A 26,279-nucleotide genomic window follows, 5' to 3' on the forward strand; every position below is an offset into this window, starting at 1 on the left:
TATTTTGCTCTTCTGCGTTATTGTAGGACCAGACAATTTAGAACAGTTAACAGACAATAGTATTTAGAAGTGTGTGAGTATTTTGAGTCACTGTATAGGGTGTTTAGATTGTAGCTATTTATCTAGCTCAATTTTTACACAGCCAACGCAACGCGGAAAGAACATACAGGTAGTAACGTTATAAAGTTAAGTTTCTAGCTTGCCAATTAAGTTAATGTGGTAACTAATGTTAACTACTTAATTTCTTCGTATGAATTTTGAATTTCTTGCTCTTCTATCAAAAGTATTCAGCTCCCTCCATGTGCATAGAAAAAGCTAACAAATATTTGTATGGTTTCCCGGCCAACGCCTTTCTCCCTTCCTTTTTTCTCATGCTCGTCGTCGCACACATTTCGTTTGAAAATGTGTCGTAGTTGACAGAGTTCTGCGTCAAGCGCTTGACAGACACAGCAATACAATTTTGTAGAATTAGGGATGACATTCTTTCTTTTTACTGAACACCTTCGTTTTTTCCATTTGGACAGTTTGTCAAAAGCCAGGTAGATTATAAGCGAGACATTTTCATAGGGTTTACCTGCTGGGATCAAAATGGGTTGCACACTAAGTGCCGAAGATAAAGCTGCCATGGAGAGGAGTAAAAATATTGATCGGAATCTGAGAGAAGCTGGCGAAAAGGCATCATGTGAAGTCAAACTGTTGCTTCTAGGTGAGTGTTCATATGTGACTGACATTCGCAGCTAGTATATACATTATATGAGATCTGGAGAGGGTGTCTGTCTAACTGATCGAATTACTGTTATGTATGGCTCATGACTAGCTCTTAAACTCTTCTGTATTTAGGGTTTGAGGTTACATTCGGCCACATTTGGCTCCATGTGAACTACAATTCCGACGCTGTGTTTTAACATGTTGAAAAGTCAATAATCATCACTTTCAAACCGGTTTTCGAGACATATGCTTTGCCCCTTATCGTTCATATCAGCGAGAAATACTCTTTAAAAAAAAAAAAATATATATATATATATATATATATACAGTTACTGTAGCAGTTTTGCACAGATCCACAAGCTGTGTGCTGCCAGTTGATGAACTACACTTCCTCCCCAGTTATGCTTGCGCACATTTGTTTGAGCTAATTATCGCAGGTGGCCACCTATGGCTTTCATAAACAAGAGATGTAACATGGAGATATGGCGGTGTGGGAACACATTGTTTTAAACTTTTTTTTGTTTTTTGAAAATGATTTCTCGCTAATTTAAAAAATATGCTCCTTGTGTTTCCAAAAACATACCGCAAGTGATAATGTTTAGAGCAAGCGTCTGGGCTCTTAACAAAACACCCCCAGTCAGAAGATACTATGGTCAATAGGCGCTAAAACAGTTAGTCATGAGCCTACCCCGTTCATAGATGCTATCTGGCAATGGTTATGGTGGAACCTACTTTACTCAAATGAAAGCTGTCATTACAATTCAGTCTTCCACAGACTGCATTAAAAAAACACTTTAGCGTTCATGCTCATGATGTAGCCTGATGTTTTCCCCTAGATTCTCAGGGCATGTGCAAAGGCCCCAAAATAGTAGGGGGTTGTAGAACTGTCACAGATGGAATCAGCTGGTTCTGAGCTCTGACTGTGCATGTTTGTTGTTGTATCTCTACACATTTAGTAGAGTTAAGGATTTGAAACTTCTCCTGATCTTATGTCTCCTTTCTTTGCCTCTAAACATTCCACTTCAAGGTGCTGGGGAGTCTGGGAAAAGCACAATTGTAAAGCAGATGAAGTGAGTACATGTTTCAACCGTTTTGTGCACACCCAAAGAAAATAACAAACTAGCATTCTGTTTAAACCTATTGACCGATTAGGAACCCATGTGAAGTGCTGTATCAGCTATGAGCCGTTGCGATATGATGTTATCTATGTCACGAGGCCTAGCTTAGATGTTGACCGCAAGCACCAGTAAGATGCGCATGTTAACCTTCTCTTCCTGCCCCCAGAATTATCCATGAGGATGGGTACACACAGGAGGAGTGCAGCCAGTACAGAGTGGTGGTTTACAGCAACACCATCCAGTCCATCATCGCCATCATCAGAGCTATGGGCAGGCTGGGCATAGACTTTGGGGACACAGCACGATCAGTGAGTCAGCTTGAAGATTCTTTTACATTCCAGTGCTCTTAATTAGTTTAATAGATTATGTTAGATTCATTTACTATTGTTTCCTTGTAAAATGCCACAGTAAGTGTTTCTATTTATGTTGTTATGACTACAAGGAAGTACATACTTCACAAGAACAGTGTACAGAATGATCTACTGGCTGCCGCGACATTTTGTTCCAAGTCAAATTGTATTTATCACATGCTTCGTAAAAAAACAGGTGTGGACTAACATTGAAATGCTTACTTACGGGCCCTTCCCAACAATGCAGAGAGAAATAATAGAAAAGTAAAACACGTAATAATACATACACAATGAGTAATGATAACTTGGCTATATACAATGAGTACCAGTACCGAGTCGATATGCAGGGGTACGAGGTAATCGAAGTAGATATGTGTGTATGTATGTGTGTGTGTGTGTATATATATATATATATATATATCTCTAGGAATATAGTGACATATGGTAAACAGTAGCAGCAGTGTATGTGATGAGTCAAAAAAGTTAGTGCAAAAAAGGCTCAATGCCGATTAGTCTGGGTAGCTATTTGGTTAACTATTTAGCAGTCTTATGGCTTTGGGGTAGAAGCTTTTCAGGATCCTGTTTGTTCTAATCTTGGGGCATCGGTACCGCTTACCATGCGGTAGCAGAGGACAACAGCCGAGGAACAACATGGATGGTCAGCATGTGAAGTAAATCACTTAAACTGATTCTGCACCGAACATGTTGATTTGGGAGTAGGTTTGGGCAGTATACAGTATCCCGGTCTATTTTGAAATACCATCAGAATGATTCTTAATTTTTTTTAATTTTTATATACATTTGAATATTAGTACTTTGTTAAATAAATACCTTCTGTCAACTTGTGCACTAGGTAATGAATAAAGCAGACCGTGTTAATCATTTTGCCTGTTAGATTATTTTTCATTATTATGCTTACTGGTACTAGTTTCACAAAACATCTGTTTGAGCCAGTCACATGTTTGTTTACAAAGAAGCACAACGAGCAAAATGGGTGCTTCGCAAGGGTACTGTCACTCTGGTAGCGCAACTTAAGTGAGGTGATCAAGTTACACTTGTATGAAATTCACTACTGTTGTTTCCCAGCTATATATCGTATAACTATTAAGTTAACTATCAAATTGTGCCAAATAAATTGTCCCCAGTTGGGTTTTGCTAATGTTAGCTAAGTGGCTAATATTAGCTTGCAAGCTCAAGCTTCTTGGTAGCTGCAGCAGAGACAATCCCCTCCTGGATTAAGATCCCTGCTGTTTAATATTTATTTTGTGCATGCTGCAAACTACGTTTTGAGATGCTTTGAGATACTGGGTTTTCTTGATAGTAAATGTTTCCATGAGCTTGTTAGCATTTACCTAGCATCCACTATGGGGATTCCTTAGTACTTGTTAGCATTCTGGTAAATTATGATTTTTGTGGGGGGGGGGGAATGGCGCCCCCTGTGTGCACTACCAGTAATACCATATATCCCGGGACAGCACAGGCACGGTATGGAAATCTGGATTCTGCCCAACCCTATTTGGGATTGACATTTTTCTGTTGTCATACTGTTTCCACGATAGACAAGCGTTGTTGTTTCCTGTTGGTAACTGTGGTTTTCTTTGTTTTGCTGTGTCTCCAGGATGATGCCCGCCAGCTTTTTGCCTTGGCCAGCTCTGCAGAGGAAGGGGTCATGACCCCTGAACTGGCTGGGGTCATCAAGAGGTTATGGCAGGACGGAGGGGTCCAGATCTGCTTTGGCAGGTCTAGAGAGTACCAGCTAAACGACTCCGCCTCATAGTAAGAGCATTACAAATCTCTGCTCTAACACTACTTGAATCAAATATTATAACGACTAGAGAACCATTATGACTGATAGGAGGCATATTGGTTATCCTCAAACATGAGAAGCGAGACTGTAATCCAAATGACTGTAATTCATCCAAGGTTGGGGAAAGCCTGATGATCTGAAAATAATATTTGAGTTCCAGAAAATCATTGGAAATAGGGAGAAGTGTAACGAACGTGTACCTAAGTTCTTATGTGACATGTTAATCAGGAGGCTGCGGCCTGGACTCATTTCGTATACATTGAAATGTTTTTCTGTTTTCCACTGCCTCTGTTGGGAGCTTGCTTTTCAAAAAATGTACTGTACTATCAACAGGCTATAGATTGAGTATTTATTAGGATCCCCATTAGCTGCTGACAAGGCAGCAGCTAATCTTCCTGGGGTCCAAACAGGAATAAAACAATACATCATAGTTAAACAATAGCCTACATCATAAATAAAATAGTACATCAAACTAGACATTGCATTATACATACAGTATGTACATTGCTCCATTACTTCAAATTTACATTTATAAAATGTACAATACAACAATACACTATTACAATGTGTGTGAAGAGTATGGCTGGCACAATGACCGTGTTATGGATGAAGACCGTCATGAAAAAATAAACGCCAGAACTGTTTAACACTAGAATCGCTGGTGTTATAATCGAGGCTAACGAGCAGTCATTACAGTGTAATAAATACATTTAATATACAGTACATTCAGAAAGTACCCCTTGACTTTTTCCACATTTTGTTACGTTTCGGCCTTATTCTAAGAAAGCCGTTCGGCATGTACTTGGTGTCCACGTCAAACCAAAAGTTAATTCCAAACTTGTCGGGTTTACTCGCAATGTACTGCGTAAAGCAGCAACAAGCTTTTGTTGTGAACAATTGTTCAGCAACAGGTATCTTCTCTCCTGGTTTGCAATGCTGTTCTGTACAAACGTCAGATACCATGGCAAATTTGTCTGTTTTCAGATTTCTCGTTTCTGTGTCATCAAAACGGAGGTAACGCATGATCTCTCTGAAGCGATCATGTTACATGATTTGCTGTTGTTTTTTGCTTGAGCTGTAGGGCCTGCTCTCTGAGTACATTTTGTGCTGATAATCGGCCCGTAGCTTGTTCTTCCAATGTTGGTTGAATGGGTGGAGGAGGAGGGCAATGGGGGGGGAAAACCATAAAACAAATGACATGCCCTCCTAAAACTTGTTATAGCTCCAGTTCTGTATGTGATTATTATGATTCTAACAACGGCAGTGTGTTTTATTTAGGAAAAGTCAAGGACGGAGGCTTTACTGAGTAATTTAATTAATTGGTCGGAGGCTTGACTGTAATACATTTAATTAATTAATAAGCAGTCAAAATGACTGCTTTAGCAGTTCTAGCAGTTCTAAGTTTAATTTAGATTTTTTTTTTTAATGAACAGCTGACTGAAAAGAGGATGGCCGGGCATTCGTGTGGTTGAGTCCGTTTCTGCGGTAACGTGGACTTTAACAACGTGACTAAACTTTGTTGCTCCTTGCTGAAACAAGCAAGATGTTGTAGAACACTAAGGCAACCTGCCTAAATTGTAGAACACTAAGGCAACCCGTAGCACTCATGTCCGTAGCCATGAAGTACTTTGAAAGGCTGGTAATGGCTCACATTAACACCATTATCCCAGAAACCCTAGACCCACTCACTCCAATTTGCATACCGCTCAAACAGATCCACAGATGATGCAATCTCTATTGCACTCCACACTGCCCTTTCCCACCTGGACAAAAGGAACACCTACGTGAGAATACTATTCATTGACTACAGCTCAGCGTTCAACACCATAGTGCCCTCAAAGCTCATCACTAAGCTAAGGACCCTGGGACTAAACACCTCCCTCTGCAACTGGATCCTGCACTTCCTGACAGACCGCACCCAGGTGGTGAGGGTAGTTAACAACACATCCTTGATTCAAGTTCCTTGGTGTCCACATCACCAACAAGCTATCTTGATCCAAACACACCAAGTAAGTTGTGAAGAGGGCACAACAAAGCCTATTCCCCCTGAGGAAACTAAAAAGATTTGGCATGGGTCCTCAGATCCTCAAAAAGTTCTACAGCTGCAACATCGAGAGCATCCTGACTGGTTGCATCACTGCCTGGTACGGCAACTGCTCAGCCTCCGACCAGAGGGTAGTGCGTAAGGCCAGTACATCACTGGGGCTAAGCTGCCTGCCATCCAGAACCTCTACACCAGACAGTGTCAGAGGAAAGCCCTAAAAATTGTCAAAGACCCCAGCCACCCCAGTCAAAGACTGTTCTCTCTACTACCGCATGGCAAGCCATACCGGAGCGCCAAGTCTAGGACCAAAAGACTTCTCAACAGCTTTTACCTCCAAGTCATAAGACTCCTGAACAGCTAATAAGATGGCTACCCGGACTATTTACATTGTGTCCCCCCCCCAAACCCTCTTTTACGCTGCTGCTACTCTCTGTTTATCATATATGCATAGTCACTTTATCCATACATTCATATACGTACTGCCTCAATTAGCCCGACTAACCAGTGCCCCCGCACATTGGCTACCCAGACTATATGCATTGTGTCCTGCCACCCACCACCCGACAACCCCTCTTTTACGCTACTGCTACTCTCTGCTCAATTAGCCCGACTAACCGGTGCCTGTATATAGCCTCGCTTCTATTATAGCCTCGCTACTGTCATTTTTCACTCTTTTTACTGTTTTTAATTTTTTTAAATTTCTTTACTTATATCTTGGTCACCTAATACTTATTTTTTACTTAAAAATGTCATTGTTGGTTAGTAAGCATTTCACTGTAAGGTCTACACCTGTTGTATTTTGCGCACGTGACAAATACACTTTGATTTGTAGAAAATGAGCGCACACAAAAAGCAAGATGCATCATCAGCACACATAGAAATAGAATGATGGCAGCACATGCATATTTTTTATATATGTTTTATATACAGTACCAGTCAAAGTTTGGACATCTACTCATTCAAGGGTTTTTCTTTATTTTTACTATTTTCTACATTGTAGAATAATAGTGAAGACATCACAACCGTGAGCGAACACATATGGAATCATGTAGTAAGCAAAAAGAAGTGTTAAACAAATCAAAATACATTTTATTTTTGAGATTCTTCTAAGTAGCCACCCTTTGCCTTGATGACAGCTTTACACACTCTTGGCATTCTCTCAACCAGCTTTTTTGGAACCAAACATGTATAAAATTTGGACTCCTCAGACCAAAGGACCGATTTCCACCGGTCTAATGTCCATTGTTCATGTTTCTTGGCCCAAGCAAGTCTCTTCTTCTTATTGGTGTCGTTTAGTAGTGGTTTCTTTGCAGTAATTTGACCATGAAGGCCTGACTCACGCAGTCTTGAGCTGTTCTTGCCATAATATGGACTTGGGCTATTACCACCCCTACCATGTCACAACTGATTGTCTCAAACGCATTAAGAAGGAAAGATATTCTACAAATTAACTTTTAACAAGGCACACCTGTTAATTGAAATGCATTCCAGGTGACTACCTCATAAAGCTGGTTGAGAGAATGCCAAGATTGTGCAAAGCTATCAAGGCAAAGGGTGGTATCTCAAATATATTTTGATTTGTGTAACACTTTTTTGGGGTTACTACATGATTCCATATGTGTTGTTTTATAGTGTTGATGTCTTCGCTATTCTATAATGTAGAACATTTGTAAAAATAAAGAAAAAACATTAAATGAGTAGGTGTGTCTAAGCTGTTGATTGGTACTGTGTGTAATATATATAGATATATTATTTAACACATATTTTATTGCACAGGGGACACCTGTCTGAATTGTGCCTGTCTCAGTGGACTAATCCATTGAGTAGGCTGCTGGAATGCCATGGTCCAAGAAGGGAGAGTGGCTAAGATGCACAAGGCACGTCTCTCCATAATGCTCTCTGTCCCGCCATTTCGTGTGCATTTGTTGTTTTGTAACTTCATTGTGGGAATTGTTTGCCCTTTGATTGTTACTGTCTATCAATTCCCCATTACATATATCACCAGTAGTAGCCTACATTTACTGTTAATTCCGATCATTTCTAATCTACAATGTTTGTTTGGTTATGGTCATTTTTGTTTAATGCATTCAATATTATTAGTTTACCATTCATTGTCGGAGTGCACACGATTGCAGCGCTCACGCGTGTGAGAAAGTTTGTTTATTTCATTCTATTTACGAGTTTTGACAATTTATACATTTTTTTGGTCATTTAGCAGACTTTAAAAAAAAGTCAGTTTTGAATGACTATTTCCTCAAATATTTCCAGCTCTCTCCCCTTCGATAACCACTCGGCATGAAAGGGAAAGGTTTAATGATCTGATCCAGTGGAAATGTAATAAATACTTGATTACTTCTTATCCCTTGCACAAATAGCCTACAGCTTTGTCTGTCCTGAACTCACTGGCACCTGAATTTTGTACATTTTCACCCCAAATTCTCATTATCGAAATGCCTCTTGTGGTCATTTGAATAGGTTTTTCTAAAGTAAAACGTAACTTATTTCTATAAAATGCAAAATATGTTGTCCATAAATCAAAACATTTATACTAATTGAAGTTTACATTAAACTATAATATTTATTACGTTAAGAGTGTTAACTTTTTCAAGTTGCTGTAAAAACTCCAATCGTTTAAAAAAAATCGTTTTATTCACCCATGATGCATCATCTAGAGGAGCAGTCCTTAGACGAACAGAAGTTCATTTAATTTCTTCACTTATATGCCTTCAGAATGAGAATCTTATTCTCAAACACCCCCTTTATGACACTTGACATACTGAAATGACAAAGGCTCAAATTGGGAAAACTTACCATACCAACATAGAGCCATGAATGGGGCTTCAGCAATGTGGTCCAAACATTTTTTTGCTCATTGTAGTGGCCATCTCTTATTACTTGCAGATTGAGCTACTGGCCTCTAATTACTGAAACACACATTTCTCATTACTGCATAATTTTTAGGTCTGTTTCGGGAATGAAATCTTTCATTTCAGCAAATTATAATAAGCTAATTCTAACATATAGTCAATGGGTTTGCTGTGCTGGTAACTTTATTTACTAGGACCACTCCTTATACCCATTGTATAGCATTTTTGTTAAACATCAGTTATTTGATTAAATAGGGGTTGTCAAGAAATATGGGTGTATAAACACCATTTAATTAACTTAAAGCCACAATCTGGAGTTTGATTCAGCATAGCGCAACCCGTCGTCCAGGCTGTATCACATCCGGCCGTGATTGAGAATCCCATAGGGCGGCGCACAATTGGCCCAGCGTCGTCCGGGGTAGGTCGTCATTGTAAATAAGAATTTGTTCTTAACTGACCTGCCGAGTTAAATAAAAAAATAAATGTACTTAAAGGAGGACATCCCCCATTTTGACATGTTCCTTTGTTATGACAAGCCTAAGTAAGTTCAGGAGTAAAAATTTGCGTAAGTCACATAAGTTGCATGGACTCTGTGCACAATAGTGTTCAACATGACTATCTCATCTCTGTACCCAACATATACAATTATCTGACATATACAATTATCTCTAAGGTCCCTCAGTTGAGGAGTGAATTTCAAGTAAAGATTCAACCAAAATGACCAGGGAGGTTTTCCAATGCCTCGCAAAGAAGGGCACCTATTGGTAGATGGGTAAAAATATAAAAGCAGGCATTGAATATTCCTTTGAGCATGGTGAAGTTATTAATTACACTTTGGATGGTGTATCAATACATCCAGTCACTACAAAAATACAGGCATCCGGAGAGGAAGGAAACCACTCCGGGATTTCACCGTGAGACCAATTGTGACTTTAAAACAGTTAGAGTTTAATGGCAGTGATTGGAGAACTGAGAATAGATCAACAACATTGTAGTTACTCCACAATACTAACCTAATTGGCAGAGTGTAAATAATTTAAGCCTGTACATAATAAAAAATATTCCAAAACATGCATCCTGTTTGCAACAAGGCACTAAAGTAATACTGCAAAAATGTGGCAAAGCAATTCACTTTTTGTCTTGAATGCAAAGTGTTATGTTTTGGGCAAATCCAATACAACACCTTAATGTGTACCACTTTCCATATTTCCAAGCATAGTGGTGGTTGCATCCATGTTATGGGTATGCTTGAAATTGTAAAGGACAGGGAAGTTTTTCAGGATAAAAAAAATTTATTGAATGGAGCTAAGCACAGACAAAATCCTAGAGAAAAACATTTCCACCAGAAACTGGGAGATTAATTCACCTTTCAGCAGGACAATAGTCTAAAACACAAGGCCATATCTACACTGAAGTTGCTTACCAAGAAGACCGTGAATGTTCCTGAGTGGCAGAGTTACAATTTTGACTTAAATCTTCTTGAAATCTATGGCAAGACCTGAAAATGGTTGTCTAGCAATGATCAACAACCAATTTGACAGAGCTTGAATAATTTTGAAAAGAATAATGGGCAAATGTTGCGCAATCCAGGTGTGGAAAGCTCCTCGAGACTTACCCAGAAAGAATCACAGCTGTAATTGCTGCCAACGGTGATTCTAACAAGTATTGACTCAGGGGGTTGAATACTTATCTAATCAAGATACAGTTCCTTTCGAAAGTGTTCAGACCCCTTGACTTTTTCCACATTTTGTTACGTTACAGCCTTATTCTAAAATTTGTGATTTATAAAAATAATACATTTTAATATCCATCTACACACAATACCCCATAATGCCAAAGCGAAAACAGGTTTTTAGAAATCTTTGCAAATCTATTAAAAATGAACAAATACCTTATTTACTTAAGTATTCAGACCCTTTGCTGTGAGATTCGACATTGCGCTCAGATGCATCCTGTTTCCATTGATAATCCTTGATGTTTCTACAACTTATATTGATTGGACATGATTTGGAAAGGCACACACCTGTCTTCCGGCGCCGAAAAGAGATGGCCGCCTCGCTTCGCGTTCCTTGGAAAATATGCAGTATTTTGTTTTTTTATGTGTTATTTCTTACATCGGTACCCCAGGTAATCTTAGGTTTCATTACATACAGTCGGGAGGAACTACTGAATATACGATTAACGTCAACTCATCATCGTTCCTACCAGGAATATGACTTTCCCGAAACGGATCCAGTGTTTTGCCTTCCACCCAATACAATGGATCTGATCCCAGCCGGCGACCCTGTGCGACGCCGAAAAAGGGGCAAACGAGGCGGTCTCGTGGTCAGGCTTCGGAGACGGGCACATCGCGCTCCACTCCCTAGCATACTACTCGCCAATGTCCAGTCTCTTGACAATAAGGTTGATGAAATCCGAGCACAGGTAGCATTCCAGAGAGACATCAGGGATTGCAACGTGCTCTGCTTCACGGAAACATGGCTAACTCAAGGGACGCTAACGGAGTCGGTGCAGCCAGCTGGTTTCTTCATGCATCGCGCCGACAGAAACAAACATCTTTCCGGTAAGAAGAGGGGCGGGGGGGTATGCCTTATGATTAACGAGAAGTGGTGTGATCATCATAACAACACACAGGAACTCAAGTCATTCTGTTCACCTGATCTAGAACTCCTCACAATCAAATGTCGACCGCATTATCTACCAAGGGAATTCTCTTCAATCATAATCACAGCCGTATATATTCCCCCCCAAGCAGACACATCGATGGCCCTGAACGAACTTTATCTGACTCTTTGTAAACTGGAAACCACACACCCTGAGGCTGCATTCATCGTAGCTGGGGATTTTAACAAGGCTAATCTAAAAACAAAACTCCCTAAATTCTATCAGCATATCGATTGTGCTACCAGGGCTGGGAAAACCCTAGATCATTGTTATACTAATTTCCGCGACGCATATAAGGCCCTCCCCCGCCCCCCTTTCGGAAAAGCTGACCACGACTCCATTTTGTTGATTCCAGCCTACAAACAGAAACTCAAACAACAAGCTCCCGCGCTCAGGTCTGGTCGGACCAGCGTTGAACAATCTGAATCCACGCTTCAAGACTGCTTCGATCACGCGGATTGGAATATGTTCCGCATCGCGTCCAACAACAATATTGACGAATATGCTGATTCGGTGAGCGAGTTCATTAGGAAGTGCATTGACGATGTCGTACCCACAGCAACGATTAAAACATTCCCAAACCAGAAACCGTGGATTGACGGCAGCATTCGCGTGAAACTGAAAGCGCGAACCACTGCTTTTAACCAGGGCAAGGTGACCGGAAGCATGACCGAATACAAACAGTGTAGCTATTCTCTCCGCAAGGCAATCAAACAGGCTAAGTCCCAGTACAGAGACAAAATCGAGTCGCAATTCAACAGCTCAGACACAAGAGGTATGTGGCAGGGTCTACAGTCAATCACGGATTACAAAAAGAAAACCAGCCCCGTCGCGGACCAGGATGTCTTGCTCCCAGACAGGCTAAACAACTTTTTTGCCCGCTTTGAGGACAATACAGTGCCACTGACACGGCCCCCTACCAAAACCTGCGGGCTCTCCTTCACTGTAGCCGAGGTGAGTAAAACATTTAAACGTGTTAACCCTCGCAAGGCTGCAGGCCCAGATGGCATTCCCAGCCGCGTCCTCAGAGCATGCGCAGACCAGCTGGCTGGTGTGTTTACGGACATATTCAATCAATCCTTATCCCAGTCTGCTGTTCCCACATGCTTCAAGAGGGCCACCATTGTTCCCGTTCCCAAGAAAGCTAAGGTAACTGAGCTAAACGACTACCGCCCCGTAGCACTCACTTCCGTCATCATGAAGTGCTTTGAGAGACTAGTCAAGGACCATATCACCTCCACCCTACCGGACACCCTAGACCCACTCCAATTTGCTTACCGACCCAATAGGTCCACAGACGACGCAATCGCAACCACACTGCACACTGCCCTAACCCATCTGGACAAGAGGAATACCCATTTGAGAATGCTGTTCATCGATTACAGCTCAGCATTTAACACCATAGTACCCTCCAAACTCGTCATCAAGCTCGAGACCCTGGGTCTCGACCCCGCCCTGTGCAACTGGGTCCTGGACTTCCTGACGGGCCGCCCCCAGGTGGTGAGGGTAGGTAACAACATCTCCACCCCGCTGATCCTCAACACTGGGGCCCCACAAGGGTGCGTTCTGAGCCCTCTCCTGTACTCCCTGTTCACCCACGACTGCGTGGCCATGCACGCCTCCAACTCAATCATCAAGTTTGCGGATGACACTACAGTGGTAGGCTTGATTACCAACAACGACGAGACGGCCTACAGGGAGGAGGTGAGGGCCCTCGGAGTGTGGTGTCAGGAAAATAACCTCACACTCAACGTCAACAAAACAAAGGAGATGATTGTGGACTTCAGGAAACAGCAGAGGGAGCACCCCCCTATCCACATCGACGGGTCAGTAGTGGAGAAGGTGGAAAGTTTTAAGTTCCTCGGTGTACACATCACGGACAAACTGAATTGGTCCACCCACACAGACAGCGTTGTGAAGAAGGCGCAGCAGCGCCTCTTCAACCTCAGGAGGCTGAAGAAATTCGGCTTGTCACCAAAAGCACTCACAAACTTCTACAGATGCACAATCGAGAGCATCCTGTCGGGCTGTATCACCGCCTGGTACGGCAACTGCTCCGCCCACAACCGTAAGGCTCTCCAGAGGGTAGTGAGGTCTGCAGAACGCATCACCAGGGGCAAACTACCTGCCCTCCAGGACACCTACACCACCCGATGTCACAGGAAGGCCATAAAGATCATCAAGGACAACAACCACCCAAGCCACTGCTTGTTCACCCCGCTATCATCCAGAAGGCGAGGTCAGTACAGGTGCATCAAAGCAGGGACCGAGAGACTGAAAAACAGCTTCTATCTCAAGGCCATCAGACTGTTAAACAGCCACCACTAACATTTAGCGGCCGCTGCCAACATACTGACTCAACTCCAGCCACTTTAAAAATGGGAATTGATGGAAATTATGTAAAAATGTACCACTAGCCACTTTAAACAATGCCACTTAATATAATGTTTACATACCCTACATTACCCATCTCATATGTATATACTGTACTCTATATCATCTACTGCATCTTGCCATCTTTATGTAATACATGTACCACTAGCCACTTTAAACTATGCCACTTTATGTTTACATACCCTACAGTACTCATCTCATATGTATATACCGTACTCTATACCATCTACTGCATCTGCCATGCCGTTCTGTACCACCACTCATTCATATATCTTTATGTACATATTCTTTATCCCTTTACACTTGTGTGTGTGTGGAAGGTAGTAGTTGTGGAATTGTTAGGTTAGATTACTTGTTGGTTATTACTGCATTGTCGGAACTAGAAGCACAAGCATTTCGCTACACTCGCATTAACATCTGCTAACCATGTGTATGTGACTAATAAAATTTGATTTGATTTGATTTGATATTTTAAGGTCACACAGTTGACCGTGCATGTCAGAACAAAAACCAAGCCATGAGGTCGAAGGAATTGTCCGTAGAGCTACGAGACAGGCACCTAAAGGACTCTCAGACCATGAGAAACAAGATTTTCTGGTCTGATGAAACCAAGATTGAACTCTTTGGCCTGAATGCCAAGTGTCACGTCTGGAGGAAACCTGGCACCATCCCTACGGTGAAGCATGGTGGTGGCAGCATCATGCTTCGGGGATTTTTTTCAGCAGCAGGGACTGGGATTATAGTCAGGATCGAGGGAAAGATTAATGGAGCAAAGTACAGAGAGATCCTTGACAAAAACCTGCGCCAGAGTGCTTAGGACCTCAGACTGGGGTGAAGGTTTACCTTCCAACAGGACAACGACCCTAAGCACACAGCCAACGACCCTAAGCACACAGCCTGCTTCGGGACGTCTCTGAATGTACTTGAGTGGCCCAGCCAGATCTAGGAAATAAACCCGATCGAACATCTCTGGAGAGACCTGAAAATAGCTGTGAAGCAACGCTCCCCATCCAACCTGACAGAGCTTCAGAGGATCTGCAGAGAATAACTGGAGATGCTCCCCAAATACAGGTGTGCCAAGCTTGTAGCATCATACTCAAGGCTGTAATTGCTGAGTAAAGGGTCTGAATAGTTATGTAAATGTCATATTTCTGTTTTTATTGAATACATTTCAACATTTTTCTAAAAACCTGTTTTTCTTTGTCATTATGTGGTATTGTGTGTAAATTAAGATTATTTATTTAAAAAAGTAATTTTAGGATAAGGCTGTAATGTAACAAAGTGGAAAAGATTAAGGGGTCTGAATACTTTTCAAATGCACTGTGTTAGTGTTTTATTCTTCCACTTTGACATGAGAGTATTTGGTGTAAATCGTTAAGAATACAATTAAATTCATTTTCATCTCACTTTGTAACACAACAAAATGTGGAAAAAGACAAGGGGTGTGAATACTTTCTGAAGAAACTGTATTTAGAAGCTTTAGGCATATCATGTTGTGCCATTTGCCTGTAGAATCCCATTCAATTTAGAAATGCATCTAAAATACCTTAGAACCACACATATCCATGTCCTAATACACCAATATTACCCGTAAATTCCTAAATTACTTTTTTAAAAAGGCACATTTTTATGCTGAAGTGACTTGTGAAAATACATGCACGTAATTACAGTACTTATCCTAAAATAATGGTATTTAGTCAGTTGCATTAAGATCAGTGATTTTAGTTTTATGCAGGTCATTTGGGATTGACAAATGACAGTTTGATGTTTTGGATTACTGAATCTCTAATAGAGCTCAGTACAGTTTTTCAATGCTAAACTAGGAAACACTCATTACCGAAACATGCATTCTCCCGAACCTGCTTTACTGTAATGCACCAATATTAGGAAAAATAAAATGTTTACTTTTAGTCATTTTTGCTTAATCTGATAGTGTGCCTTTTTGTTATTTTATCCAAATATGTGTACAGAAAAATAACAGAAAAATAAAAAAATTCAGAAAAGCTTGTGTTATGAGAAATTACTAAATACATGTTAAGTGTCATGTTTAACTCGGGCCTTTTCATTTAAGTTAGCAATGTTAAAACTTATTAGAAAGGGATTTGTTTTACTTTTTTGAACTTAATGATAATTCTTGCTTAGGTAGTTGTGGAAATTGTGGTAAAATGCATAATATATGTTCAATAAACACAACAATGATTATGAAATAGATAAATACAGATCCTAATCTTAGTGATCCAAGAGGAATTATGGAAAATGTTTATTTTGTCAATTTCTTTTGGGTCAAGTGTCAGTTTTGTGAGAATCGCCCATATGATTACTCTGAGTTGTTTGTTTTGGGAATCATTTTCTTTATTTACTTTGTATTCCTCCATATTGGCTTAATTTGTTCACTTGCATTGTTGTTCACATCCATGGTTGATCCAAAACCAGAACTTCTATTACATGTTAGCTCATCAATTTGAAATGGCATTATCCAACAATTGGTAAGTAGTAGTGTATGTAAGTAATTTATGTTAAGTCAGTTTCCTTCTCTTCCTCCTCAGTTACCTGAATGACCTGGACAGGATATCCCAGCAGAACTACGTGCCCACGCAGCAGGATGTCCTGCGCACCAGAGTCAAGACCACCGGCATTGTGGAGACACACTTCACATTCAAGGACCTCTACTTCAAGTCAGTAAGCTGTTAACACAGCATTCCGTGCGCCGACTTACACTAATAATAACTGAGGACCTTTGTCCCTACAGTTAGTGATTCACTAATGTAGAAAATCGCAAAGCTGTCTGTACAGCACCCTAGTGACCACAATTTACTGTAGAAGTGTTGTCTTTCTCTCTCCCACTCATTCCCTTTTTTATGTCCTCTATCTTCTCTCAATTCCTCATGTTATTTCTCTCTGTCTGAATCTCCATGGCTGCAGGATGTTTGATGTGGGGGGTCAGAGGTCTGAGAGGAAGAAGTGGATCCACTGCTTCGAGGGAGTCACAGCCATCATCTTCTGTGTTGCGCTCAGTGACTATGACCTGGTGTTGGCTGAGGATGAGGAGATGGTGAGTGGGACAGGGCATAAACTCTAGATCTATAGTCCTGTGGTAATGACATGATACTCTTTATCAAAAGAGATTGCCCACACGCTGACCCTAACACTGCTCATCTCTCCACAGAACCGAATGCACGAGAGCATGAAGCTGTTTGACTCCATCTGCAACAACAAGTGGTTCACGGGCACCTCCGTCATCCTCTTTCTCAACAAGAAGGATCTGTTTGAGGACAAGATCCAGAAGAGCCCCCTCACTATCTGCTACCCAGAGTACTCCGGTACATATTTAACCCTTTACACTCATTGGAATTGGCCTGTATGGATAGGGATACATTTAAATGTTTCTTACAGAAGAAATATGAAAAGCCTATGCACAACCATTTAAACAATTGAAAGGATACAGTTTGTAGATTATGGAAAAAATATTAGACTAAAGGTAGGGACACAACAGTTCACCTGACACAAGACTGAATTCTAACAAGCCGCTGTTGATTTGATGTGCATTATACATTTTCTGTACTTTTTGCCGCATTTGTGGATAAGAAATCTGAAAATACTCTGGGTACATTCAGTAACATGATAAGAAAATTCCTGGAAAATGTGGGGTAGATGCAACACAAAACAAAAATACAATGGTTTGAGTGAGAGGACTAACTGGTGTGTCCAAGTGGCCACACAACTCTCCAGAGTGTGCACAGTTCCTAAGTCATTCGAGTTGTGGCTGAAAGACGACATGAATAACATACAGCTGGCGGGTTATACACTGTATCGGCAGGATAGAACAGCAGCCTCTGGTAAGACAGGTGGTGACGGTCTATGTATATTTGTAAACAACAGCTGGTGCATGATATCTAAGGAAGTCTCGGTTTTGCTCACCTGAGGTAGAGTATCTCATGATCAGCTGTAGACCACACTATCTACCTAGAGTTTTCATCTATATTCTTCGTAGCTGTCTATTTACCACCACAAACCGATGCTGGCACTAAGATTGCACTCAATGAGCTGTATACGGCCATAAGCTAACAGGAAACGCTCATCCAGAGGCGGCGCTCCTAGTGGCCAGGGACTTTAACGCAGGGAAACTTTACTGAACACACAGGGATGCTTACAAAGCTCTCCCTCGCCCTCCATTTGGCAAATCTGACCATAGTTCTATCCTCCAGGTTCTTGCTTACAAGCAAAAGCTCAAGCACCAGTGACTCGGTCAATAAAAAAGTGGTCAGATGAAGCAGATGCTAAGCTACAGGACTATTTTGCTAGCACAGACTGGAATATGTTCCTGAAATCTTCCAATGGCATTGAGGAGTGCACCACATCATTCACTGGCTTTGTAAATAAGGGCATCGATGACGTTGTCCCGAAGTGACAGTACGTACATACCCCAACCAGAAGCCATGGATTACAGGCAACATCCGCACTGAGCAAGAGGGTAGAGCTGCCGCTTTCCAGGAGCAGGACTCGAACCAGGAAGCTTATAAGAAATCCCGCTATGCCCTTCGACGAACCATCAAACAGGCAAAGCGTCAATACAGGACTAAGATCGAATCAAACTACACCGGATCCGACGCTCGTCGGGTGTGTCAGGGCTTGCAAACTATTACAGACTACAAAGGGAAGCACAGCCGCGAGCTTCCCAGTGACACGAGCCTACCAGACAAGCTAAATGACTTCTATGCTCGCTTTGAGGCAAGTAACACTGAAACATGCATGAGCGCATCAGCTGTTCTGGAAGACGTGAGTAAGACCTTTAAACACGTCAACATTCACAAGGCCGCAGGGCCAGACAGATTACCAGAACGTGTACTCCGAGCATGCGCTGACCAACTGGCAAATGTCTTCACTGACATTTTCAACCTCTCCCTGTCTGAGTCTGTAATTCCAACATGTTTCAAGCAGATCACCATAGCCCCTGTGCCCAAGATCACTAATGTAACCTGCCTAAATGACTATCGACCCGTAGCACTCATGTCTGTAGCCATGAGTGCTTTGAAAAGCTGGTCATGGCTCACATCAACACTATCAGCCCAGAAACCCTAGACCCACTCCAATTTGCATACCGCCCCAACAGATCTACAGGTGATGCAATCTCTATTGCAATCTACACTGCCCTTTCCCACCTGGACAAAAGGAACACCTATGTGAGAATGCTGTTCTTTGACTACAGCTCAGCGTTCAACACCATAGTGCCCTCAAAGCTCATCACTAAGCTAAACACCCTGGGACTAAACACTTCCCTCTGCAACTTAATTCTGGACTTCCTGACGGGCTGCCCCCAGGTGGTAAGGGTAGGTAACAACACATCCACCACGCTGATCCTCAACATGGGGGCCCCTCAGGGGTGTGTGCTCAGTCCCCTCCTGTACTCCCTGTTCACTCATAACTGCATGGCCAGGCACAACTCCCAACACCAGCATTACGTTTGCTGATGACACAGCAGTGGTAGGCCTGATCACTGACAACGACGAGACAGCTTATAGAGAGGAGGTCAGAGACCTGGCCGTGTGGTGCCAGGACAACAACCTCTCTCTCAGCGTGATCAAGACAAAGGAGATGATTGTGGACTACAGGAAAAGGAGAACCGAGCATGCCCCCATTCTCATTAGGGGAGCAGGTTAAGCACTTCTTCAAGTTCCTTGGTGTCCACATCACCAACAAGCTATCTTGGTCCAAGCACACCAAGACAGTTGTGAAGAGGGCACGACAAAGCCTTTTCCCCCTCAGGAAACTGAAGAAATTTGGCATGGGTCCTCAAAAGGTTCTACAGCTGCTCCATCGAGAGCTTCTTGACTGGTTGCATCACTGCCTGGTATGGCAACTGCTCGGCCTCCGACTGCAAGGCGCTACAGAGGAGAGTGCGTACGGCCCAGTACATCACTGGGGCCAAGCTTCCTGCCATCTAGGACCTCTGTACCAGGCGGTGTCAGAGGAAGGCCCTAAAAATTGTCAAAGACTCCAGCCACCCTAGTCATAGACTGTTCTCCCTGCTACCACACGGCAAGCGGTACCGGAGCGCCAAGTCTATTTCCAAAATGCTTCTTAACAGCTTCTACCCCTAAGCCATAAGACTCCTGAACAGCTAATCAAATGGCTACCCAGACTATTTGCATTACCCAGACTATTTGCATTGCCCCCCCCCCCCCCCCCCTATTTTACACTGCTGCAACTCTGTTTATTATCTATGCATAGTCACATCAACTGTATGTACATGTAGGTAGAGTTAGTTGGAAATTTACATACACCTTAGCCAAATACATTTAAACTCAGTTTTTCACAATTCCTGACATTTAATCCTAGTAAAAATTCCCTGTCTTAGGTCAGTTAGGATCACCACTTTATTTTAAGAATGTGAAATGTCAGAATAATAGTAGAGAATTATTTATTTCAGATTTAATTTCTCTCATCACATTCCCAGTGGGTCAGAAGTTTACATACACTCAATTAGTATTTGGCAGCATTGCCTTGGATCAAACGTTTCGGGTAGCCTTCCACAAGCTTCCCACAATAAGTCGGGTGAATTTTGTCCCATTCCTCCTGACAGAGTTGGTGTAACGGAGTCAGGTTTGTAGGCCTCCTTGCTCGCACATGCTTTTTCAGTCCTGCCCACACATTTTCTATAGGATTGAGGTCAGGACTTTGATGGCCACTCCAATACCTTGACTTTGTTGTCCTTAAGCCATTTTGCCACACCTTTGGAAGTATGCTTGGGGTCATTATCCATTTGGAAGACCCATTTGCGACCAAGCTTTAACTTCCTGACTGATGTCTTGATGTTGCTTCAATATATCCACATAATTTTACTTCCTCATGATGCCATCTATTTTGTGAAGTGCACCAGTCCTTCCTGCAGCAAAGCACCCCCACAACATGATGCTGCCACCCCCGTGGTTGGGATGGTGGCAGCAGTTCTTTGGCTTGCAAGCCTCCCCCTTTTTCCTCCAAACATAACGATGGTCATAATGGGCAAACAGTTCTATTTTTGTTTAATCAGACCAGAGGACATTTCTCCAAAAACTACGATCTTTGTTCCCATGTGCAGTTGCAAACCGTAGTCTGGCTTTTTTATAGCGGTTTTGTAGCAGTGGCTTCTTCCTTGCTGAGCGGCCTTTCAGGTTTTGTTGATATAGGACTCGTTTTACTGTGGATATAGATGCTTATGTACCTGTTTCCTCCAGCATCTTCACAAGGTCCTTTGCTACTGTTCTGGGATTGATTTGCTCTTTTTGCACCAAAGTACATTAATTTCTAGGAAACAGAACGCGTTTCCTTCCTGAGCGGCATGACGGCTGCGTGGTCCCATGATGTTTATACTTGCGTACTATTGTTTGTACAGATGAACGTGGTACCTTCAGGTGTTTGGAAATTGCTCCCAAGGATCAACCAGACTTGTGGAGGTCTACACATTTTTTTCTGAGGTCTTGGCTTATTTCTTTTGATTTTCTCATCATGTCAATCAGAGGCACTGAGTTTGAAGGTAGGCCTTGAAATGCATCCACAGGTACACCTCAAATGATGTCAATTACCCTATCAGAATATTCTAAAGCCATGACATCATTTTCTGAACATTTTCCTAGCTGTTTAAAGGCAGTCAACTTAGTGTATGTGAACTTCTGACCCACTGGAATTGTGATACATTGAATTATAAGTGAAATAATCTGTCTGTAAACAATTGTAGGAAAAATGACTTGTGTCAATCACAAAGTAGATGTCCTTACCAACTTGCCAAAACTATAGTTTGTTAACAAGAAGTTTGTGGAGTGGTTGAAAAACGAGTTTTATTGACTCCAACCTTAGTCTATGTTAACTTCCGACTTCAACTGTATTACCTCAATTACCCCGACTAACTGGTGCCCCCGCACATTGACTCTGTACCGGTTCCCCCTGTATGTAGCCTTGCTATTTTACTGCTGCTCATTAAATATTTTATACTTTTTTTAAACGTATCTATTTTTTACTTACCACGTACTTTTCTTAACTACATTGTTTGTTAAAGGCTTGTAAGTAAGCATTTCACTGTAAGATCTACACCTGTTGTATTCGGTGCATGTGACAAATAACATTTGATTTGATTTTCAAAGCACTTTTATGACTCAAAGAAGAGACTTCAGCTAAGGTGCTTTTTTAAAGATATCCTAGCTATGCAGTTGAGGAACTAGCGCAAGCACCCTTGTAGTTTTTGTTTGGAACACATCCCTGCATCCCCGCTATCACACAATTACTGTTGTTTATCCAACCCAAAAACGGTCCATTATGAATCACAACGGTGCTCAAGTTCACAACGGGTGTCAGTCAAAACCTATACAGCACTGTGAAGCAAAGAGTCTGAGCTCTGACGTCATGTTTAGCGTGTTACTGTGCAGCCACTGCGTACCAATTTTAAGGTACTTATCAGTACCCAAATCTTCCATTTTCAATTTGTGTACGAGTGTAAAGGGCTACTAATACATTCTTTGACATTTTAGAGATATACAGGTGGATATTTAGGAATCAGCATCTATAAAACAGCACAAAGCACAATTTCCTGTGGGATTGTTGTTATAGTACCCGCAGTACATTTGCACACAGTGGATTCTTGTTTGGGATGTCTGAGTAATGAGTTATACCTCTTATGAAATATTAGCTTGTGCAATATGGGAGGAGCTTCATGGCACACTTTGCTGAAGCAGGATATTTGAGTTTAGCAAGTTTTTAGTCTATAGTAGGAAATGACTAGTTTGCTCAAGCAATGTATTAATTAAAAGTCAAACATATATTGCATGTCCTTGTGAGAATAATTGCATAAATGATATTGAAAACATATTCCCCTCTGCTCTAGGTTCAAACGAATTCAAAGAGGCGTCAACCTACATTCAGTGTCAGTTTGAGGACTTGAACAAGCGTAAGGATACAAAGGAGATCTACACCCATTTCACTTGTGCTACTGACACTAAGAACGTGCAGTTTGTCTTTGATTCTGTCACTGACGTCATCATAAAAGCCAACCTGAAGGAGGTTGGCTTGTACTGAGACTCCTGCAACATCATCTGTCTTGTCATCATAGGGGCTGGTGTGTTGGAATCACACATTTACAGGTATAAATCAATCATTGCCTTTTTGACAGTTAGACCATATACAGGATGGGTTTTTAGACCATAAACTGTTGCCATAATGTATGATGAATCCTTGGATATTTCAAAACAAGATTACATAGAGCACTTATGTGGTTTTGGTTTTCTATCTTTTTGCTGTTATGGATTCCTTAGCTATGGACTGATTTTTAAAGTGGAATAGAAGTTGTGAGTGTTGGATTTGCCAAATGTTTTTGACTGTTACTGCCAAATTTCTGTAAAATGTCTTTAAAACATTCTGCACTTTTTAGGCTTTCAGCATTCACTGTAAAGGGTTCAAATGTATGAATTACATTGTAAATGTTGAATAAGGGATCACAACAATTATGCATTTTCTGAGTTTTGATAACTTCTCTTTATAACTGTATGTACTGAGGGTACAAAACATTAGGAGCACCTTCCTAATATTGAGTTGCACCCCCTTTTGCCCTCGGAATAGCCTCAATCTGTTGGGGTATGGACTCTACAAGGTGTTCCACATGGATGCTGGCCCATGTTGACTCCAATACTTCCACAATTGTGTCAAGTTGGCTGGATGTCCTTTAAGTGGTGGACCATTCTGGATACACATGGGAAACTGTTGAGTGTGAAAAACCAAGCAGTGTTGCAGTTCTTGGCACACTACTACCATATTCTGTTCAAAGGCACTTTAAATATTTTGTCTTGCCCATTCATCCTCTGAATGGCACACATACACAATCCATTTCTCAATTGTCTCAAGGCTTAAAAATCCTTCTTTAACCTGTCTCCCCTTCATCTACACTGATTTGAAGTCGATTTAACAAGTGATCAATAAGCGATCATAGCTTTCACCAGGATTCACCTGGTCAGTCTGTCATGGAAAGAGTAGATGTTCCTAGTGTTTTGTACACTTAGTGTAAATGGTCATTGCTCAAACTAAATTGTTGTTGTGGAATTGTGTCCACTAGTGTTAATCAGTATTCTTGTGGGGATTTTAATGTGCTGAATTCTGATTGTTTTAATATATCACCATTCAGATCGTTACATAACACTGAAGTATTATACTAGCTCTTAGCGGACTGTAAGACATCACTTGATGTTTTAAAACCACTTTTAAAGAGAAAGCTTTTTTTAATGGTTGCCTTAACTTGTATTATGTTATTTTGGATAGAACTATTTTGTATAAAGATTATTATGGCCTTTCGCTGAAGACAATGGCCTTAATATAAACTAAAAGTATTTGCCTGGAAGCCATTTTAAACGCCCCTCCTTTTGAAAACATGCTTTTTTTTATTTTACCAGGTGAGTTGACTGAAAATATCTTCTTATTTTATAGCCAAGGCCTGGGGAAAGTTACGGAAGTCCAGAGGACATAAATAAAAAAAATACTCGTTATGTCGATCACAAAAGTTGTTTTGTTGAGATCACGAGAAACTATATAAATGGGAGTAGACGTAGTGATTGACAGTATGGCTGAGGTGGCAGAGCCCACGGTGGATCAGCGCATACGTTTTTATTGATTGCTACACTAAGGGATGGTGCATTTAATACTAACCTCATGCTTTCATTTGTGTTTTGAGCTCATTATCCGTTTATAAGTTAGAATGTTATCAAGCTATGTTACCTTGAGCTAAAAGCTCATGTAGCAGCTAAGCCCTCATGGTGCATTCAATCCCTGAACGATGCCTGACAGGCACCGCTGTCTCCCAGGCTGTATGCCACATCAAAGACCACAGCAAATCGCATGCAAGCAACAATGCAGCTAACCTGGCTAGTCTTGTGAGCGAGTTAGCTAGGTAGTCTTGTTATCTATGCTGGTTGTTAGCTTGCATAACTGATATGTGTATAATTGTAAGGGGCACTTTGTTTTATGAATAATATTTACAGAGTGGGTGAGCTCTAATCCTGACAGGCTGATCAGATTCAATAGTAGCCTCAGTCTGAAACATCAGGATGCTGCCTTGTAGGTTGTTTCATAGGTTAAACGCCTTCTGTTTCATAGGTGAAGCTCCTTGCAGGCAAATGAGCAATTGGTGCATTATGCATTTGATCAAGAGTTGGGTGCACTCTATTCCTGGCCAGCCGATCAAATTCAGTAGTAGTGTCAGAGGCTGATCTGTCAGGATGCTGCCTTGTAGGCTGGCTGCAAGGAACCTTACATATGAAACCGCCTACAAGGCAGCATCCTGATTTATCAGCCTCTAAGGCTGAAATTGAATCTGATTAGCCTGTCAGGAATGGACATCGCTCACTGTAAATGTTATATTAAATTACCTTTTTTACAATTATACACATCAGTTATGCAAGATAACAAGTTAACTAACAGGACTACCTAGCTAACTAGCTAGCTCACAAGACTAGCCTAGTTAGTTGCGTTGTTCCTTGCATGAGATTGGCTGTGGTCTTCAGGGGGACTCGCAGCCTGGGAGACGCCGCTGCCTGTCAGGCAGCATTCAGGGCTTAAATGCTCCGCATTACCATCAACGCAGCCACAGGGCTCCTTGATGAGGTGGCTATCGTGCATCTGCACATATGAATGGATGATGTGTGCTACTTTTGGTGATCTCGACAAAACAACTTTTGTTATGTAGAAATCATGAGATAAATACATAAGTCATGATCTCGGCATAAGGAGGGAATTGTATTTTTATTCATATGTCCTCTGGGCTTCTGTAGAAAGTTACAAAAAACATTAAAAAATACATAGGTAACCTACAAAATATATAAGCAAGCAAAAAACAATTGCTATTTGGACATTTTAACAGTTGTCTAAATTGAACACACTGAATGTTCCTTCTTGCATTAAATGTGAATGTGGACCAAACTTGTCTTTTTAATTATTCAGTAGTGTCAATTACAATCATAAGATTGTAAAAGACTTGACTTATACCATTATAAACCATAGAAATGTTTGTTTGCATTGTATATCTCTCACAACACCACCTACAATGGGGGTTATGTCATACAACACACATTTAAGTCTTAGGCCTAACAAAGTTGATTTGTTGTTTAACGGATGCCCCGTTTCACATTTCTCCCCCCAATTATTTTTTGGGGGGACAATTGGGCTCCCGAGTGGCGCAGCGGTCTAAGGCACTGCATCTCAGTGCTAACCGTGTCACTACAGTCCCTGTTTCGAATCCAGGCTGTATCACATCCGGCCGTGATTGGGAGTCCCATAGGGTGGCGCACAATTAGCCCAGCGTCGGCCGGGGTAGGC

General features: G+C 41.5%; 1 protein-coding gene across 2 annotated transcripts; it reads left to right on the plus strand.

The window, feature by feature from the left end:
* LOC139559553 (guanine nucleotide-binding protein G(i) subunit alpha-3-like) lies at positions 1-25,883 on the plus strand. 2 transcript variants are annotated; one of them, XM_071375657.1, is made up of 9 exons: positions 1-169; positions 525-706; positions 1,736-1,778; positions 1,993-2,134; positions 3,795-3,952; positions 16,499-16,627; positions 16,875-17,004; positions 17,119-17,272; positions 22,807-25,883. In XM_071375657.1, the coding sequence occupies exons 2-9, from the start codon at positions 589-591 to the stop codon at positions 22,995-22,997; spliced, it is 1,065 nt and encodes a 354-aa protein (XP_071231758.1). In that variant the 5' UTR covers positions 1-169; positions 525-588; the 3' UTR covers positions 22,998-25,883. The 2 variants fall into 2 exon arrangements, with proteins under 2 accessions (XP_071231758.1, XP_071231749.1); XM_071375648.1 differs by having other exon boundaries at positions 1-706.
* The last annotated feature ends 396 nt before the right edge of the window (positions 25,884-26,279 follow it).

This window comes from Salvelinus alpinus, chromosome 2 (genome assembly GCF_045679555.1).
Source record: "Salvelinus alpinus chromosome 2, SLU_Salpinus.1, whole genome shotgun sequence".
NCBI lineage: Eukaryota > Metazoa > Chordata > Actinopteri > Salmoniformes > Salmonidae > Salvelinus > Salvelinus alpinus.